The sequence below is a fragment of the Sorex araneus genome, chromosome 2 (assembly GCF_027595985.1).
Source record: "Sorex araneus isolate mSorAra2 chromosome 2, mSorAra2.pri, whole genome shotgun sequence".
Taxonomy (NCBI): Eukaryota; Metazoa; Chordata; class Mammalia; order Eulipotyphla; family Soricidae; genus Sorex; species Sorex araneus.
In genome coordinates this window covers 52,718,899-52,739,074 of record NC_073303.1, presented here as the reverse complement: position 1 = coordinate 52,739,074, position 20,176 = coordinate 52,718,899, and the positions used below count along the sequence as shown (strand labels likewise).

General features: G+C 38.1%; 1 protein-coding gene across 1 annotated transcript in view; it reads right to left on the bottom strand.

Annotated features, from left to right (window-relative positions):
• SNTG1 (syntrophin gamma 1) overlaps positions 1–20,176 on the bottom strand; it is a 407,706-nt gene that overhangs the window by 24,939 nt on the left and 362,591 nt on the right. Inside the window, exons 17-18 of the mRNA XM_055126797.1 lie at positions 18,471–18,563; positions 1,563–1,673 (exon numbers count right to left, since the gene is read on the bottom strand). Coding sequence (XP_054982772.1) covers positions 1,563–1,673; positions 18,471–18,563 — 204 coding nt within the window. The remainder of the gene's footprint in view (positions 1–1,562; positions 1,674–18,470; positions 18,564–20,176) is intronic.

Genomic DNA, 20,176 nt, shown 5'->3' with positions numbered 1-20,176 from the left:
AGGTTTCTGCTCCTAATCTTACTGATCTTATCCTATCAGCATTTGTTTTATTACTAGCTAAAGCCAGTGCCACACCCTGCATTTCTATTGGGGGTCCAGGCATGCATAATATACCACCTCCTCCCAGCAGGGAGGTATAAATACTGTAACTGCCATAGAATAAATGCCTTTTCTCCCTCCTCCAGGCTCTGCGTCTGTTCATTTGGCTGCGTCCCCTTCTCAGCCCCACGAAGGGTTCTCCCTGCTGAACAGAACGAGACCTCCACATCGACTTCCACACTAACACATCAAAAACCTTACCAACCACTTGGAAGATCGCCAGGCCAGTTTAAAGGATTGGCCCCCGATAAATGATCAATTAATGCTAACTAGAGAAAACCAGGTGAGGAGCTGTTTTCAGGAGACTTAGAGAAGGAAGCCTGTTTAGGGGAGAGGCAATGGCTTCACAACCTTTGGGCAGGTGATTAAAGCCCATCATGAAACAAAAGTGACAAGGGACAAGGAAAGGTCAAAGCAGAGGACAGCTCTGATATTTTAGAGAAATGCGTAAAGGAACTACATCCTTAGGTGAAGTAGAGCTTAGGAGGAAGTGCGGGTAGTTTAATGATAAATAAGAGAAAGAAATGAGCATTCTAACAGACATCCAGAAATAAACCAAGGAAGAACTTCAAGATAAGTGCTAAACTTACTGAAAGAAGTGAAAGTTCTTGATCTGAAAATTAGGTAAAGTTACAGAAGGTTAGATTTAGAATATCAGACATGGTTAATTTTGTAAAGTTTGAAATGACTGGCTAAGACTACACTCACTTTAAGTGAAATAGGTAAATGAATATAACAGAAATATGGTAAATGTAACACAGACTTAAAAATTTACAGTTGATGTTTTTTAATTCCACAAAAAAATTTTTTTCCTTAAGCATTTGTTTTTATTATAGTCTTCTTCACTGAAAACTGTACCTCTTATTGATTCTAAATCATAGTCGCAATTAATTAAATTTTCAAGTATTGAAAGAAATTCAGATTATAAGTGTTTATTTAAACAGTAATGCTTAAAATATTATTAAGAAATACACATAAATTTGTAAAATTGTAAATCTTTTGGATGAATTAAAAATACATAGTATATCTTAAAAATGTTAAAAAAATTTTTGGCATCACACAAATATTGATTTGTTTATTTCATGTAACACATGATGATGTGGGGAAGCTATTTGGTTTACATATTTCTCTTTAGGAATTCATATAAACGTAAGTAAAGATACAATAGAGAAAGAATTCCTAAGTGTATTATAAATGATTATTTAAAATTAAAATCTATGAATACCTTTAATTCCCAGAATGCAGGTCTTAGAAAATTAAAACTAAGAAGTGTGATTAGTTGTGACTCATTTTAAATGTCTTTTATGAAAAATTACCAGCAAAATTTTTAGGTTAACTTATGATTTTAGTTACAGAGTAGGCGTGATTTGTTCAATTAGCTCTTATGAACATGTTTTTAGTTTATCATCTTAATGACATTAATATATTTAGAACTGGATTATGAGATGAGATCTTTGATTTACCTTTGCTTCAATCTGTTTAGTATCTTGATTCTGAAATAAAAATTTGATTTTGCTCTTGCCATCATCTGAAGAACCTTTAAGCTGAGAAAATTTATACCTCCAAAGCACTGCCTAAAGGAAAGAAGAAACATATGGGAATTAGTGTAATAAAGGCAGTTCTCTATATGTTACAGTGAATCATATCAACTACCACGTTCAAATATTATAGGGTAATTAAGATATATTATAGACTATACTATGGTACTAGGTTTGACTTTAAATTTCTAGGAAATTACTTTGCATACATGAAATAATTATTTTAAAATATTATACAGATAGTGTCTTATCTTACATAAGAATGAAATTATAACCAGATCACTTGAAGCTTATGCCAGCGAAAACAGTTAAATCATCAAAAATATCTTCGATTTGTTTCTTATGAATAGAAGTAACAACATGTGAAACTGACAATTCTGTAGATAATTCTGTAAAATGTCCTCTTAAAAATTCAAACTAATAGCTGATACCTTTGTCAAGATGAAAGATTAATATGTAGAAATATAAATAATAACAATTGGATCTAGAATAAGCATTTTATATAACTAGGCTCATAAGACTGCTACATCTCAGTTTATGGATTATTTTTACTTAGCTTTGTCTTCTAACATTTCAATAGCAGTATGATATTTACATAGAACCAAAATTCTAATTAAAACATAACTGGGTATTTGCTTTTGGAACGCATGGCAATATTGCATTTCCCTAAAAAGTCCAAAGAAATCTTGTAGGTGATAGAAGAGTATTTTAATTTAGAAGACAATATGCAATATTTTGGTGTGTCCCCCAAACTGAGCGCTTTAGAATTGATATTTCATCCTAATATGGCACACTATGACAGTCAACGGACTAAATATTGGTGTGTTTTATTAAATAAACTCTTATTTACTAAAATTTCCTGGTTTTACCTTAGAGGCTTTTTCTGGTACTGATTCTATTACGCTGCAGTCACTGATTTATTGGCTTTACTTTTCTGTGATGGTTTCTCAGAGCTCTGTCAAACTGTTGTGATAATTTGAGGAAAATTGTTAAGGTACCCTTATGTCACCCCTTACTGGTATTTGTTCATTACCTTTATCGTGACTTGATGAGCTAAGTATTTTATAGAAGTAAAATTAAATATTTTTGTTTCCATCAATAGTCACCATGTGTTTGAGAGATTGTATTTATTTTTATTATATTAAAGCATCGTCAGTATTTATTAAATTTTGTTACTTGCCCCTAGCAAGATGCAATAGTACACTTAAATATAAAACCTTGCAAAGTAAAGAATTAGGTTACTCATTAGGCTAGTTTATGATGTATATTTTCCTGGTTATTTATCAGGATGTTACGATGTTTATAATAGGATTCCATCTTTGAAAATCTATAGCTACTTCTTTTGTGTCCTAATATTGGATCCGTTCTTTCCATTACTTGATGAGCACTGGAGAATAATGTGTCTCAGCCTTTGTTTGATGACATGTTCTCTTTGTGAAATAGAGTGAGTTGCAGTCTTGTGCAAGTGCTTCGAGTTCTGATTGGCCTTTCTTTTGGTTGTTCATTCTGGTATTGAAAATACTAACTGGTGCTTTCAGTGATAGTTATAAAATAGTTTACTCTTCCACATGGGGAATTAAACAATCGATAGCATTGACAACTCTGTTTCCATTTTGTTTGTTAAAGGTCTGTAAAGATCTCAAACTAACATTAACTCTGAAGAAAATGTTATGTCCTATGGAAGCCTCAGAATAAGGAATTGCGAGTTTCTGGTATGATTTTCCCAGTCCTTGACACAGTCTCAGCAGGCTCCCACTGCCAGAATGTCTTAGTTCAGACCCTTGAGCCTAACACAAGCCCCCTTCCATTGGTTGAACTGATTCAGATTATTCTTGTGTGTGTGTGTGAATACATCTGTCAGGGGTGGCCAGGGAGAGCCCCAGGGCTCTCCCCCTCGGTCGGTCATCCCGGGCTGCTCGCCCAGCTGGGCAGCCCAGGCCATGGGGCAGAAGGAAGAGGAAACGAGGAGGGCCAAGCCGGTTAATTGATCAGTTGCCGTTTATTCCATTCTCTCCAAGCACTTGTCCCAGTCTCTCTGAGCCCCCCATTCTGGCCTCACACTGCCCCTCATTCCCGCCTCCTCCCGTCCCTCCTGTTCATCTCTCCGCGCTCCATCTCGCAGGCTGGGCTCTCTCTCTCCTCTCTGGATTCTGACTCTGACTGCTTCTCCTGCAAGACTCCCTCACTCTCTCTTTCTGCCCTTCATCTCTCTCCCCAGCACTCTTCCTTCCTAGCTCCTCATTCCTCGCTCCCAGCTCTCTGGATTTTGCCTCCTCCCACTAGTCTCTCCACCCTTACTCCTCTCTCTCTCCACCTTGCCCTCTGGGCCCGCTACTCACAGTCCAGTACCAAAATCCAAGTAGGAAAGCCCTTCCTGAGGGCCCAATAGGCTCGAAGGAAACACCACCTAGAGGTATTCCAAAGCCCTTCCTGACCGCCTGCAGGCAAAATACCTCTTAAGGTGTTTTTCTCCTTTCCTCAGTCCAATAACTCAATCAGCATCTTAATACTAGTTAATTTTGTATGGACACAGTAAGAGATACATTGAAACTTGTAAGGCAACTCTCTTGGCAACATCTTACCACAGACTCAGAATACAACACTCAGGCCAGAGTAATCATTCCTAACCCTAGCAGGGTCCAAGTCTAATTATTGCTTTTTGGATCATGACATCATTTGTCCATGATCAAGCTCTTAACTTATAGTTAAGCATTAGGCACTTTGGCCAGGCTCATCTCGATGCCAGGGTAGCACACAACTCACCGCTTGCCCTGGGTCCATCCCATCCCTCATAGGGACCCTGGTTTTGGGGGGTTCTAGGAAGTAAGGGCAGCTGAGGCTTAGGTTGAGAGAACAGATGCCCAGGAGGAAAATATCATGTAGAGTCAAATGACTCCCAGGTTACAAAAGCATAACATTTGTCAAGTCTTTCTGTGTCCATACAAAAGGACATTGCTCTGAATAAACTATGCAAAGAACTAAAGGAGAAGAGAAAAACAAAGTCCCCTCTGTGGGTGCCTGGTTTCCAGGGACAGCTCCTGCCTCTGAGTTTATCCCTCTTAGCCTTCACCTATCTCCTCATTCTATATTTCCTTAAAGTCCATCCAACCAGCCCCCTGCTCTGTCTGTGATGCCCCTGCATGGAATTTGATGCAAGAAAGACCATGCCAGAAAGAGTCCACAGCACACGACGGGGTGAGTTCTGAGACTTGCTGTCTGGAGGCTGCCTGGGCCCCAGGCCCCATAACTGGCTTCATTATAATCATTCAGAGCTTCTCGTAGGCCTCGTTCAGAACTCTTCCGGTGTCGCTTACATTAAGTCCCAGTTAGAGATCAATGTACAGCTAAGACTCTTTCAGCTCTGGGTTAAAGCTGCACAATGGACAGAACATCAAGAGGCCTTTTCTCCAGAACCTACCCACACGCTGAAGGACCAGGGAGAGACAGAACACAAGGTGGGGCAAGAACTGTCCACTACATTTGGAGTTTGTATATATACTTCTTTTCTGTATTTAATTCCAACATTACTTTTTTAAAAAAAAATAGATCTACTTGGTCCACTGGAATCAGACATAAGCAAAGACAGAGGACACAGTCACGCTGGCTAAGCTAGTGATCTAGACCCCCGTGGGGTAGCTCTTGGGCTTGAAACGCTCGTCACATCACAGTGCTGGCCATCAGGGGAAGCCCCTTGAAGCTATTTAAGATAAAAAAGAAATGATTGAGTTTCATTGAGTGACTTTCAGGCTTAGCATGTTGACACCTGAACGGCCAGAACACAGAACTATGCTTCTGTAGATAAGTGACCCCGACCCCCCTTGGACTAGGCCTGCTTTTGGAGGTCAACATCAAAGCTTTTGACCATGCTTTCAGCATCAATAAAGCAGACAGGGTCCTTTCTGATAAACTAAAAGCCCTGTAAAAGAGGTGCTAAAGAAAGCATTTTCCAGGTCTTTTGTGATGAAGACGGAGGTATTCAGGAACTCTGTGTCTGGGAATCAGTTTGCCAATTTCTTCATGAAGCCTGGTATATGTTGATCTGGTTTCTGAGAAGAATAATGTCATTAAGAAATCTTTCAGAGGGAAGAATTGACATATGTACATGAAGAATACACAAGAGACAGAGTAAATGGAATTTTTCTAGAGTTTATAGAAATAATATTCTTGTGGTAAGGGTACTGTTATATATGCAGCGTATATTTGCTGTTGTTATTATTGTTATTGTCATTATTATTTTTGTTTGACAGGGTTATTCCTGGCTCTGTACCCAGGGAACCATATGCAGTGCCAGCATCCAATCTGGGTCAGCTGCCACGTGCAAGGCAAGTGCCTTACAACGTGAAAACACCTCTAGCCCCTGAAGTGCCTACTTTAGAGTGGGAAGTTTGAAATTGTTTAAGCAGAGTACCACACTATTAAGAAGACAATGCTGACCAATGAAAAACTAGTGAATTGGCATAAATCTTCACAAATTGATAGGAGTACATCATTTGGAAGATTACTGTTATAATTATTATTTAGTTGTTTGGGTCACACTCAGCCGGTTGTGCTCAGGGCTGACTCCTGGCTCTGGGCCCCAGGATAAGACCTGGTGAGGATCAGCAAACATTACAGGATCCAGGGATCAGTCACGGGGGCTGCACGGCTGATGCACTGCACCATCCCCTTGAGCCTGCAGCAGGTGTCAGGTGTTTACCCGCCTATCCATCAACCGGAACCACGGTATCACTGATAACATTAAAAATTCAAAGGCATAGACTGGCAGTTTCTTGAAATACTACTAATTACTTTTTTCACGTGAACAAAGAAGTTATTCTATTTAGCTGACTAAGACTATTTAAAGTCATTCTATAAACATAAGATGTTATCTGTAGCACTGTAGCATGGTCACTGTCATTCCGTTGCTCATTGATTTGCTCGAGCTGGCACCAGTAAAGTCTCCATTGTGAGACTTATTGTTACTGTTTTTGGCATAACGAATATGCCACGGGTAGCTTGCCAGGCTCTGCCATGTGGGCAGGATATTCTTGGTAGCTTAACTTGCTCTCCGAGGGGGACGGAGGAATCAAATCCAGATCGGCTGTGTGCAAGGCAAATGCCCTACCAACTGTGCTATTGTTCCACCAATTTTTCTTATGAACATTTAAGATAAGGGGTGATGTACTAAATATAAGATATTTTCTAATTTCAAGATAATGTTATCTAATTTCAAGATGATCTAATTTCATGATGATTTCAAGAGGAACAATATTAGAATCATTGGAGTACCAAAAGGAGAGGGAAGCAATCCCAAGGAAAAAGCCAAAAATAAAGAAATCATCGCTGACAAGTTCTCAGAGCTGGAGAATGCAGACATCCAGATCCAAGGACCTCGAAGGGTGCCAGCTAAAAGAGACCCTAACAGAAAAACTCCAAGACATATCATAGTTAGAATGATGGAAGTCACAGATAGAGACACAATACTGCAAGCAGCAAGGTCAAAGAAGGAAATCACATACAAAGGAGCACCCCTTAGATTCACAGCAGACTTATCGGAGGAAACCCTCCAAGACCAAAGACAATGGGCGGATATAGTGAAAAAACTCAATGAAATGAATGCTTCACCAAGAATACTTTATCCGGCTAAACTCTCACTCAAACTTGAAGGAACGATACACTATTTTGTGGATAAACAAGCGCTGAGGAACTTCATAGACTCAAAACCAAACCTAAAAGAAGGAATAAAGGAGCTACTATAAGACAAGACAACCTTCTATAAGCACAATAAACCCCCACAGAAAGATGGCAGAAAACCCTATAACAATAATCTCTCTCAATGTCAATTGTCTAAATGCACCAGTAAGAGACACAGAGTGGCAAAATGGATTCAGAGACTGAACCCAACATTCTGCTGCCTACAAGAAACACATCCGAACAGTCAGAGCAAACACAGACTCAAAGTCAAAGGATGGAAAACAATCCTGAGAGCAAACAATTCCCTCAAAAAAGCTGGGGTGGTCTTACTAGTATCTGATAACACAGATTTCAGCTTGAAAAAAATTAGAAGGAACAGTGAGGGCCATATTTTATTAATCAAAGGATATGTACAGCAGGAAGAAATCACACTCCTAAATGTATATGAACACAATGAGGGACCAGCTAAATACCTAGAACAACTACTATGAGACCTTAAGAAGGACATTGCGAGCAACACAATAGTAGTTGTAGACTTCAACACTGCCTTATCACTTCTGGACAGATCAAGGAGATTAAAACTCAGCAAGTAAATACTGGCTTTGAAGGAAGAAATAGAAGAAGGAAGGCTAATAGATCTATGTAGGACTTTACATCCCCCCAAAAAGAATACACGTTCTTTTCCAATGCACATGGAAAATTTTCCAGAATAGACCATGTTCTGGGCTACAAAACATACCTCAACAGAATCAGGAAGATAGACATTGTATCAACTATCTTTTCAGACCATGATGCACTGAAGATAGAAGCTAATCATGTACAGACGCAGAAAACCAAATCAAACACCTGAAAACTAAACAACTCAATGTTGAACAATGAATGGGTCAGGAAGGGAATCAAGAAAGAAATTAAAAAAATACCTGGAAACAAATGAGAATGAAGACATGAGCTATCAGAACCTGTGGAACGCAGCTAAAGCCATGTTAAGGGAAAAATTTATAGCTCCGCAAGCATTTCTCAGGAAGAAAGAAAAGTCCCACAGAAATAACTTGACTTCACAGCTCATAATCTTAGAAAAGGACCAAGGAAAAGAGCCCAAACCAGACAGAAGGAAAGAGATAATAAAACTTAGAGCAGAAATCAATGACACGGAAACCCAAAAAGCAATCTGAAAGATCAATGAAACCAAGAGCTGGTTCTTCGAGAAAATAAAAAAGATTGATAAACCATTAGCGATACTCACAAAGAAAAAGAGAGAGAGAACCCCAATAAACCTAATCAGAAACGAGAAGGGGGTGATTACAACAGAAACCAAAGAAATTCAAAAGACCATCAGAGACTAATTCGAAAGTCTGTACACCACGAAACAAGAGAATCTAGAAGAAATGGATAAATTCCTGGATTCTTATAGCCTCCCAAGCTGAACCAAGATGATTTGGTATACCTGAATAGACCCATTACTATCAAGAAAATCGAAACTGTGACCAAAAGTCTCCCCAGAAACAAAAGTCCAGGTCCAGATGGATTCACTAGTGAATTCTTCCAAACATTTAAAGAGGATCTATTGCCAATTCTTCTCAACTCTTAGAGGAAATCGAGGAAACAGAAGCACTCCCAGACAGTTTCTATGAGGCACATATCACCCTAATACCAAAATCAAACAGAGAAAGCACAAAAAAAGAAAACTACAGACCGATATCTCTGATGAACATGGACACAAAGATCCTCAACAAAATGTTAGTGAAATGAATCCAGCAACTCATCAAAAAGATCATACACCATGACCAAGTGGAATTCATCCCGGGGATGCAAGGATGGTTTAACATTCAGAAGTCAATCAACATAATCCACCGTATCAACAAAAGAAAAGATAAAAACCATATGATCATATCAATAGATGCAGAGAAAGCATTTGACAAGATCCATAACCCATTTATGATGAAAACTCTCACGGAAATGGGCATAGAAGGGACTTTCCTCAATATAGTCAAAGCCATCTACCACAAGCCTATGACAAGCATTATCCTCAATGGGGAAAAACTGAGTCTTCCCTTTGAGATCAGGGACAAGACAAGGATGCCCACTCTCTCCACTTCTGTTCAATATAGTACCAGAAGTCTTGCAATAGTGGTTAGGCAAGAAAAAGATATTAAGGGCATTCAGGTAGGAAAGGAAGAAATCAAGCTCTCACTATTCGCTGGTGATATGATATTATACTTAGAGAACCCTAAAACCTCTACCAAGAAACTCCTACAAACAATAAACTTGTATAATAAAGTTGCAGGCTATAAAAATCAATACCCAAAAGTCCATGGCGTTCCTATACACAAATAATGAGAGAAGAAAGTGACATGAAAAAAGCAATCCAATTCAAAATTGTGCCTCAGAAATCGAGTACCTCGGAATCAGCTTAACTAAGGAGGTAAAGGAGTTGTACAAAGAAAACTACAAAATGTTACTTCACGAAATAAAAGAGGACACAAGGAAATGGAAAGATATCCCCTGCTCATGGACTGGGAGAATTAACATTGCCAAAATGGCAATACTCCCCAAAACATTGTACAGATTCAATGTGATCCCCATAAGGATACCCACGATATTCTTCAAAGAAATGGAGCAAACACTCCCGAAATTCATATGGAACAATAAACCCCCACGAATAGCTAAAATGATTCTTGGGGAAAAGATAATGGGAGGAATCACCACCCCCATGCCCGCAAACTCTACTACAAAGCGGTAGTAATTAAAACAGCATGGTACTGGAACAAAGGCAGAGCCCCATTCCAATGGAACAGGGTTGAATATTCTGACATACATCCCCAGATATATGATCATCTAATCTTTGATAAGGGAGCAAGAAATGTGAAGTGGATCAAGGAAAGCCTCTTTAAGAAATGGTGTTTGCAAAACTGGATAGCTACTTGCAAAAAAAATGTGCTTAGACCTCTACCTAACACCATGTACAAAAGACAGATCAAAATGGATGAAAGACCTCAACATCAGACCAGACTCCATAGAATACATGAAGACATGGTTTGCAAAACCCTCCATGACATTGAAGCTCAAGGTATCTTCAAAGATGACAGGCCACTAGCCAAGTAAGTGAAAACAGAGATAAACAAATGGGACTATCTTAAACTAAGAAGCTTCTGCACCTCAAAAGATACAGTGACCAGAATACAAAGATAGTCTACAGAATGGAAAAGGATATTCACCCAATACCCATCCGATAAGGGGTTGATATCAAGGAGATACAAGGCACTGGCTGAATTGCACAAGAAAAAGCCCAACCCCATCAGAAAATGGGGCGATGGAATAAACAGAAACTTTCTCAAAGAAGAAATACGAATGGCCAAAAGGCACATAAAAAGTGCTCTTCATGTCTAATCATCAGGGAGATGCAGGTCAAAACAATGAGATATTTCACACCACTGAGAATGGCACACATCCAAAAGAACACAATTAACTGGTGCTGGCGTGGATGTGGGGAGAAAGGGACTCTCCTTCACTGCTGGTGGGAATGCCGACTGGTTCAGTCCTTTTGGAAAACAGTATGGACTATTCTCAAAATATTAGAAAATGAGCTCCCATTTGACCCAGCAATACCACTTCTCTGAATATATCCTGGAGAGGCAGAAGAGTATAGTTGAAATGACATCTACACTTGTATGTTCATTGCAGCACTGTTTACAATAGCCAGAATCTGGGAAAAAAACCAAGTGCAGGAGAACAGATAACTGGTTAAAGAAACTTTGGTACTTCTACACAATGGAATACTATGCAGCTGTTAGAAAATATGAAGTCATGAAATTTGCATATAGGTGGATCAACATGGAAAGTATCATGCTAAGTGAAATGAGTCAGAAAGAGAGGGACAGACTTTGAAAGATTGCACTCATCTGCGAAATATAAAGTAACAGAATGGGAGACTAACACCCAAGAATAGTAGAGGTAAGTACCAGGAGATTAGTTCCATGTTTTGGAAGCCAGCATCGCATGCTGGGGAGGGGGCAGCTCACATAGAGAAGGGAACACCAGGTAAAGGTATTCTGAGGACCTGCTCACGATAGGAGATATGTGCTGAAAGTAGACTATAGACCAACATGATGGCCACTCAATACCTCTATTGTAGACCACAACACTCAAAAGGAGAGAGAGCAAACAAAAGGGAATGCCCCGCCACAGAGTGGGGAGGGGGGGGGTGACAGGGTGGGTGTGACAGGGTGGGGCCGGTGAGAAGGATACTGGTATTATTGGTGGTGGATAATGGACACGGATAGAGGAATGGGTACTCGATCATTGTTTTACTGGAATGCAAGCACGAAAGTTTATAACTGTAATTATAACCATGTACCTCATGGTGATCCACTAATAATAAAAAATAAAAATTAAAAAAACAAATAAAATGCCAGTGGTGATCTCAAAATAGATGTTATCTAGATTAAATTATGAATTAAATTAATCTAATTTAATTTTTAATTTTTATAGTATTTATTTATGACAGTAAAACTACTTATATAACTGTTTAGCCCCAGCAGAAGAAATAAACAATTAAATTGTGTCCTTTATCAGTGATTCATTTAGAATATATGCAAAATTCAATGATTTTTCCCTTTGAATTTTTGTATACAATTTAGATATTTCTTTTAGCAAAATTGAAATCTCATCATGTTAATATTTATATAGCATTATATTGTTGGGGCTGGACTGAGCTACCAGGGCGAGCCCATGTAGACTGCACCGTACTATGGACAGGAACACAGGGACCCATGAAAATGGGCGAGATTTCTCGTGTGTCCTGACTGGTTTGGATGAAGCTGAGCATTTTCCCCCTTCAAGCTGCCCTCAGAAAATAATTTCAGTCTATTGAAAAGAGCAGTTTTCCTTCTCTCACAGAAGCCTGGCTGGTCTTTGACATGCAGATCTCAGGTGTTAGCCAGGCCTGACCTTTGATATTGTAAATTGTAAGCTCTGGTCCAGCCTGGTCTTTGGGATGTAAATCCAAATGCTTGTAGCCCAAGAAATGTTTTGGTTTTGGTATCTTCTTTCCTGAGGCCAAAATTCCTGGCCTGCAGATGCAAGGAAACAATGCATGTTGTGCTGCCTCAATATCCTTTCTGTAACTTATTTTGATGCCTTTAGTGACATCACTGTATTGCACCCTTTAGAGGTACCATGATCAATAAAAGGAGATCACCAGGCTCTCTACCTTTGTCAAGAGTCAGAGAGAACCTTGGCCCTCCATGAAATATATTTCTTCCACGTTCCTTGTCTCAGCGCCTCTGACTGCACGAAAGTTCACGCAACATTATATAAATTAAACCAAAAGCTACAGCACTGGATATGCTCATTTCTGAATATGTTGATGAGAGGAACATGCACTGTTAATACAGTAATGGAAATCAAGTCAGGAAAATATAAAAATATATATGAGAAACCAATTATAACTTGGTAAGTACATGATGACATAATAATAACCATATTATAAAAATCAAAGTATATGATCATAAAGATATCAATCCATTTTCTGGAAAATGAATGGCTTTTTGAATTCTTTCCTCTTTCCCTCCATTTAAAGGTACAATATCATTACGCATCAATGAGGTTCAGCACCTGCTCCTTTTGCTTGACAATTTCCCTAACTCATCTCATGGATGCTAAATTCTTACAATAAAGGCCTAATTATGGATGTTTATGCTGAGAAATATTTCTTCCATTTTCTTCAGTAAAAGTATCATTTTCTTCCACAAACTGGGAATAGGTGTTGGAGCACCAGATGTGCTGCTATCACCATAAAATGAAGCACATTTTAAAAAATCATGAATAAAATACATTGCACAGGAGAAACATTAAGACTGAACTCTTAATAATTAAAATCTATGTCATTTTCCTTTGTTTATGGCTGTATTATTGGAAACAATTGTATAGGTGGGGAAATTAGGACATAGAGTGTTGTCGAATTTCTATGCACATAGATAAGCAAAAATATCTACTGGATTTTGCAAGTTCAAACAGTATCTGCTTTCTCTAAGTAACTTTAGTCATTAGTATTTGGCTTTGGATTGGAAAATCCCAACAACCAGTATAAATATTAACTTATTGGATTTGATGTAGATTCATTAACAATAGGTAAAGCAGTAAAAAAAATGTAGTCAAAGGCACAAATATAAAATATTTGCTTTTGCAACACCATGAGATGGGAGGGAGTGACGCTGAATGAAATGGGTCAAAAGGAGAATGACAATTACACAACGATTGTATTTGTATGTAATGGAGAGAAAAGCTAACCAAGAGATAGGCAAATAAAGCATGCCCGTGAATTCTGACCTCAGAACTGAGATTACAAAATGAGGAACATAAACTGGGGCAAGATGGGAGACTAGATTCTATGAACTGATATTGACATTCTGGTGGTAAGTATCACTGCATGTATCACTCTCATCCCATTGTTTGTCACCCTGAGATTTTAGCAGCCTCTCCTTACTCGTCTTTCCCAAAGATTGGAGGCTCTTTCGGGGTCAGGGGAATGAGACCTATCATTACTGTTTTTGACATATCAAATACACCACGGGTAGCTTGCCAGACTCTGCCCGTGTGGGCGGGATACTCTCAGTGGCTTGCCAAACTTTCCTGTCATCCCGTTGATCAACAGTTTGCTCCAGCAGGCCCAGTAACTTCTCCATTCATAGTAGCCTTGAGATTTTAGCAGCCTCTCTTTACTCGTCCTTCCCAACAGTGCTGCATTAGAAGCTCTCCAGGGTCAGGGTAATGAGACCATCATTGTTACTGTATTTGGCAGATGAATTTGCCCAGGGGAGCTTGCCAGGCTCTCCCATGCGGGCAGGAAACTCTCGGTAGCTTGTCAGGTTCTCCAAGAGGGAGAACTAGGCTATAAGATTCAAACTAAGTTTCTGGGAGCTTGGTTTTATAGTAAGTATATTTTGGTAAAACATATTTTGAACACGTATTAAGCAGAAACTTTAAAATATGTATAGTCTTATAAAGCATTATCTTTATTAAAACATGAAAATAAAGTAAAAATGAATTTTGGTTAAATTTTGGAAGACAATTTATTTTCAGGTGTCAGAGCAACAGGGAGCTTGCCTGGCTCTTAACCAACACAAGCTCAGTCCCTGGAACCATATAGGGTCCCCCAAGCTCGGCCAAAAATGATCCTTGAGTGCAGAGCTAGGGTAAGCTCTGAGCATTGCCAAGTGTACCCCTCCTAGTGTACCCCTCCCCTGTCAAAAAAAGAGAAAATTTAGTTATTGTTGTAAATTTCTTGAATTATAGTTTTGTTTTATAGTTATTAATGTTGCTTTTTTATGCAACATGATAAAAGTCATTTGCTCATTTTGTATTAACAACTCCATACAAATAAACATTTTCCATTTATTTTTTAATATATACACACAGTTGTCGAGTCAAGTGTAGTAATAGCTATAGAAAGAAAATAAAATGAGTTTACTGAGGTAGCTATATCTGAATCAATATATCTATATAGATCAATGAGTAAATCACTGTGTCATTCAGTATCATGATCACATATATTTGTTATTCAGGTATTGCTGTTCATAGTTGCTAACATAATTTCAAAATCTAATTACAAAATCTATTGATATGAAGACACTATACTTTTTTCTTCAAGTATATTAAAAACAAAGTTTGGAGGCATTTGTATTTTTAGAAACTGCTAGTTTAGATTCAAATCACAAGTAAAACACTTAAATTTGGGAAACGATTTTGTACATTAAATTATCAGCATGTAATAAATTACCCTGAAATGCACATCTTTATGTATTGTTTGTATTAAATTATCTTGATTTGGTTAAACATCCATGCAGTATTTTAGTTTAAATTACATCTGAGTTGATATGAGCTAATGTTTAAGTGGACCTACAGGAAATTTATTAAAAATTAGATATCCCAGCTGGAGCCTAAAAGAATTATTTATTGAAATAATTTTGAATGGGGATATATACTTGAGGGTCAAAGGCTCATGCCTTTTATGCAAATAACTCAGAGATTCTTTTGCCTTGCAAATGCTTTGAGTCAAAAAGAATTTAAAAAAACCTGTCAAGTTTTCTTACTTGTAGATAGGAAAAATGTGGTCAGCCAATGTTCAGTGAGAGGAACAGTTCTGCCAGGGTCAAACCCAAACTTTCGGAAGTCTGCTCAACTGCAGTTTCCTAACTCTCTCTATATAACAAACCAAACATTGTATTGTGTATCGAGGGTCAGCTATAGAGGAAGGAACCACTCATGTGTTACCTAGGAAGATTCAGGTTTGATTATAGTACTATGTATTCTGCTGAGAAATCCCCCAGCACAGAGCCAGAATAGCTCCTGCATACCACAGGCAAGACCAATTAAATAAACACATAAAATATTAGAACAAACTATGAAAAATATATGTACTCTCATTAGTATTCAAAAGATGATTCTCTTGAACTCATCTGATGAGCAACGTTCTTGCAGTTCTTGCAGCTAATGCAGCTCATCATTTTGCCAAGATTCCTTCCTACTTCCCTACTTCCTACCTACTTCCCTCTACTTCCCTACAGAATTATTAAGAGCTGTTACTTTGCCTGGTCTCAGGGCTAGATACTATCTTCAGAGCAATGCATACAGATTCTTTTACACATCACCCTTGCCCCCGATATTTACCAGATTGCCTTGAACTTACATACTTGTTAACACATTGAATGGAGTTAAAAGAGCAGTGAAAGCGTTCGCCTGTTCCTGAGGTTCAATGCTGCTGACTCAACGGTTTGTCCTACATGGCACAAAGGCAACTCCCATTCCCCACTAAGCACGTGGCAGCAAGAGGCAGAGTCAGGCTTCTCTTCCTTATCCTACAGACACGGCACCCTGCACCCAAAACATATTGCCAAGAAAGAAAAACTCCAAGTATGTGCTGACCTTCAGAAATGTGTTCAAATACACTTTCATTCCTTCTCATCTAGCAGTGTGAGATTCTTTTGCCTTGCGGATATTTTGAATCAAAACGAATTTTGTTTTGTCTCAGCTTTTATGTTGAAGCAGTCAGGTGAAAAGTCAGCAGACTGACTCCAAGCTGACTCAACTCCCAGTGACTAGGAAAGAACACCCACTCACGCGTATCTCCTTACTGAGGGCTGGGAAAGAGTAGACTTTTATAATATCTCACGAATTGTGATTAGGCACGATGAAGGCCATTGATGGAATGTTAATAACACTGCAACACCTCCTCCGAGTTGCAGCCATGAGCACAAACACACAGTTTACCTTTCTGTCTGAAGAGTCTGTCAGCCAATTCTAGAGTTTCAGCACAAATGACCTAAAGACTTAAAGTAGCCTTAACTGTACTCTCCTGAGTAAAATTCCTCTCTATGTTAGTTTTGGTCAAACACATCTTTGGGTGACAAACCTCATAATTTCTCTTCTTAAATAAATGCTTTCTGATCATATTACAGACTGATAAAATTCCCTGGTTGAGAGTTTTAATGAAATAAAGTTTAGTGACTGGTTTGTCAATATTTCATAACATCAGACTAATTTTTCCCAACCTATTTTATCTAATTTATTAGATTAAATTATGAAATTACTATTCATTTTTGTTGCATCAATTTATACTTGGAACTATTCTCTTTTGAATATTCTCTTCAAAATAAAGCCTACTTTCATATAAATAAAAATAATTGAGACTCAATAGAACAGCACCTGGCATCTGAAATTCAAAACTTTGAGAAGGCAGATAATATGTCCATTCTCCTGACGTCAAGAAAGAATTATGCACTGAATCCTCAAACCCGGCCATCATGTGTGTATTGCTGGATTTTAAAATGTATGGTATTTATTTGCACAAAAATAAAAATAAATATTGGCTCATCTTTAAACCAGGTGAGATTTTCTGTGATAATCTTTGGGTTTGTATCCTACTCGGCTGCGAGCAGGGCATTTGCACTGTGCCTCCGACCCTACAATCAGACTCCTCTATCTACAGCAAACTGTCAACTCCACCATCACACCGTGAAGTATCTCGAGGCCGCTGAGGATGTGTTAGATCAAACAAACCCCAAATCCAGCTACTCAGTCCAACACTCAATGCACTCTGCCTTTCTTACACATGCCTAATGCGCTCCAATTTCACTTGTATTTGCTTTTGAATATCCGTTGAAGATTTAATTTTAGATAAATACACTTCCCTGTAACAGATTGCTTATGAATCATAAAAGTTACCATGAAGGAGTCACTTTATTTCTTAGAACAGTTTATTTCTACTTTGGTAGTGAGGAAAGTGGGTGGATCAAAGGGGCTGCTTTGCTCACGGGAGAGGGAAGGTGTTTTCTGCAGCTACTAGAAACCCAAATCAATAACCGGTCCAGCAAGATCTGTGGACCAGGACAGGAAGCCTGTTGAACTTTCAGACATTTTTAGACATGACTGGCTTAAAAGGCACCATTTGTCAGTCAACGCACATCAGTTCCAGAAAAAGTCAAATGCTTTATAGAAAGGGTCCCACCCAGAGAGTACAGACTTTATCAGGTCAAGCGTTTACCAGCACTAACCTCCCTGTCAAAAACTCCCAGTCTCAAAATCCTCCATTCTATACACTAAAATCTGAGCCATAAAACTAATAATGCTTTTTCTGTATTTTGCTTGAAGGTACTGACAAAGAAACATAAAAAAGGAGCACTGTTCAATCAATATTCGGGAGAAGAAAAATTTCCCCTTAGTACTAGTTTATACTATACAATGTAGATTATATATGATGTGTGTATATATATTCACTTTACATAGTTATGTTTGTGTTAATATATTTATTATAAATATAAACCATTCTATAAATAAAAACAGAAAAATTGTTCCCTACTTAAAATGGAGACATAGCAGTGAATCAAAATACCTATGGAAGTTAGAGGATATTTAAATAATTCTTCCATTTTTCACATCAAGAGATTTAATTTAAAAATAAGAGGGAAATATTAGTGCCTTTGATTATTAGAAGTGATAACAGACTTCTCTGGAAGGAGGAGAGGATCCTACGGAATAAATAAAGTAAAATAACGTAATGATGTATGGCAAGGTGGGATCAGGAGATTTCAAAGTAAAGGTCTCTAAGTAGCTCATAAATCAGAATATTGTAGCCCCTTCTCAGAGATGCCCTTCGTCCATTACCTTCGTTGCAGCATCAAAGCAGATAAATCCTGTGCTGAAGTCGATGGTGAGTCCCATTAGATGACTTTCGAGCACACATGCGTAAGTCTTACACTAGACAGGAGAAAAAAAACCGTTATTTTGTCATGTGGTTGGCACAATGTCAGAATTAATAGGCAATACTTAGAAAAGGCCGCATTACAGCTTCAAGTCCATTCTGTATAAATAGCTGACAACATTAGCAACAGTCAAATAAAGGAAAGGGTATTATCAGCCAGCCCGGGTTACTAAGATGGAATGTGAGGAGCTTTTGACCTCTCAGGAGAGATGCAGGCCTGGATGCAATTTGGGTTTGTTTAATCTTGTCTGGACTTTAGCCACACGGACAACTCATCTTGTGTTGTCAAAAATACACAATGAGAAGTTTAGTTGAAGGCAAAATTATCCAAAGTTGTAATGCCTTGAAGGTAAACAGCACTTTCCTAAACTAAAGAATTAACGATTAAAGCACTGCTTCAACTCTTGGCATAGTAATTTATTTGGTATTCTGTAAGGATGCTCCCAAGCACACAAATAGAATTTAATTTCAAAAAAAATCATCTCAGAAGTTCAATTTGAGTGTTTCTATTTGATTAATACATGACCATAATTTATGCTAGCATCCATCCACTTCTTACTGTATTAGAACTATCAATATTAAGATTGCTATATTTTCTCTGATTTAGACAGAATGTTCTGCTATTTTTAAATAAATCAATTAAAAATAAATTCACGCAAAAATTATTTTTACAAAGTATATTTAAATTTATCCTAATTATCATTGCAAAGCCTGAAGTTTCTAAAAAATTTTGCTCTGCCTTCACACTTAAGAAATTATATTTAGCAAATATCTATTGGATATAACTATGATTAGTAGTTGTAAAATAATAATATGATCCCAAACAAATCTATAACCTGATATTGGGAATAATAAGCACTCACTGATCTATTTCAACACAGTGAGACCAAACCTAAGAAAGCATACAAAAGAAAGAAAGTGACACTGGTTTCAAAAGTAAGACGACAGCAGGTCCGACTTTAGGGGGGAGAAACTCCAAACAATAATAGTGAGTTTTATGTTGAAATATTGAATGTAATCAAAGTAAAGTGAAAGTAAAGTGAAATTTACCAGTTATACAGGAGGGGTGGGGGACTGAGGAGGTGGGGGTGGGGGGAGGTTTACTGTGATTCTTGGTGGTGGAATATGTGCACTGGTGAAGGGATGGGTGTTCGAGCATTGTATAACTGAGACTTAAACCTGAAAACTTTGTAACTTTCCACATGGTGATTCAATAAAAGAATAAATTAATAAAGAAAGTAATATGAGTTGTTTATTTTATTTTATTTTATTTTACCTTTTGGTTTTGTTTTTGGGCCAACCTCAGCTGTACTAGGGGCTGACTCCAAGCTCTGTACTCAGGGATCATTCCTGGCGTGTCTCAGGGGACCATACATGATGCCCAGATTTACACCCAGGTCAGCTGCATGCAAGGCTCTGATGCAACATCTCCCTGACTGTAATAGGACGTTTCAAACAGGATCATTTAAGAGAACATTGGTAATGAATTGACCTAACGGTGTGGAAATGTGAAAACCAGGAAAATCTTGCTTGATGACTCTTTCACAATACTGTTCAAACTTCATGGGTCTTTGAAGGACTTGGATGGAGGCAAAGCCTTCCATCAAGA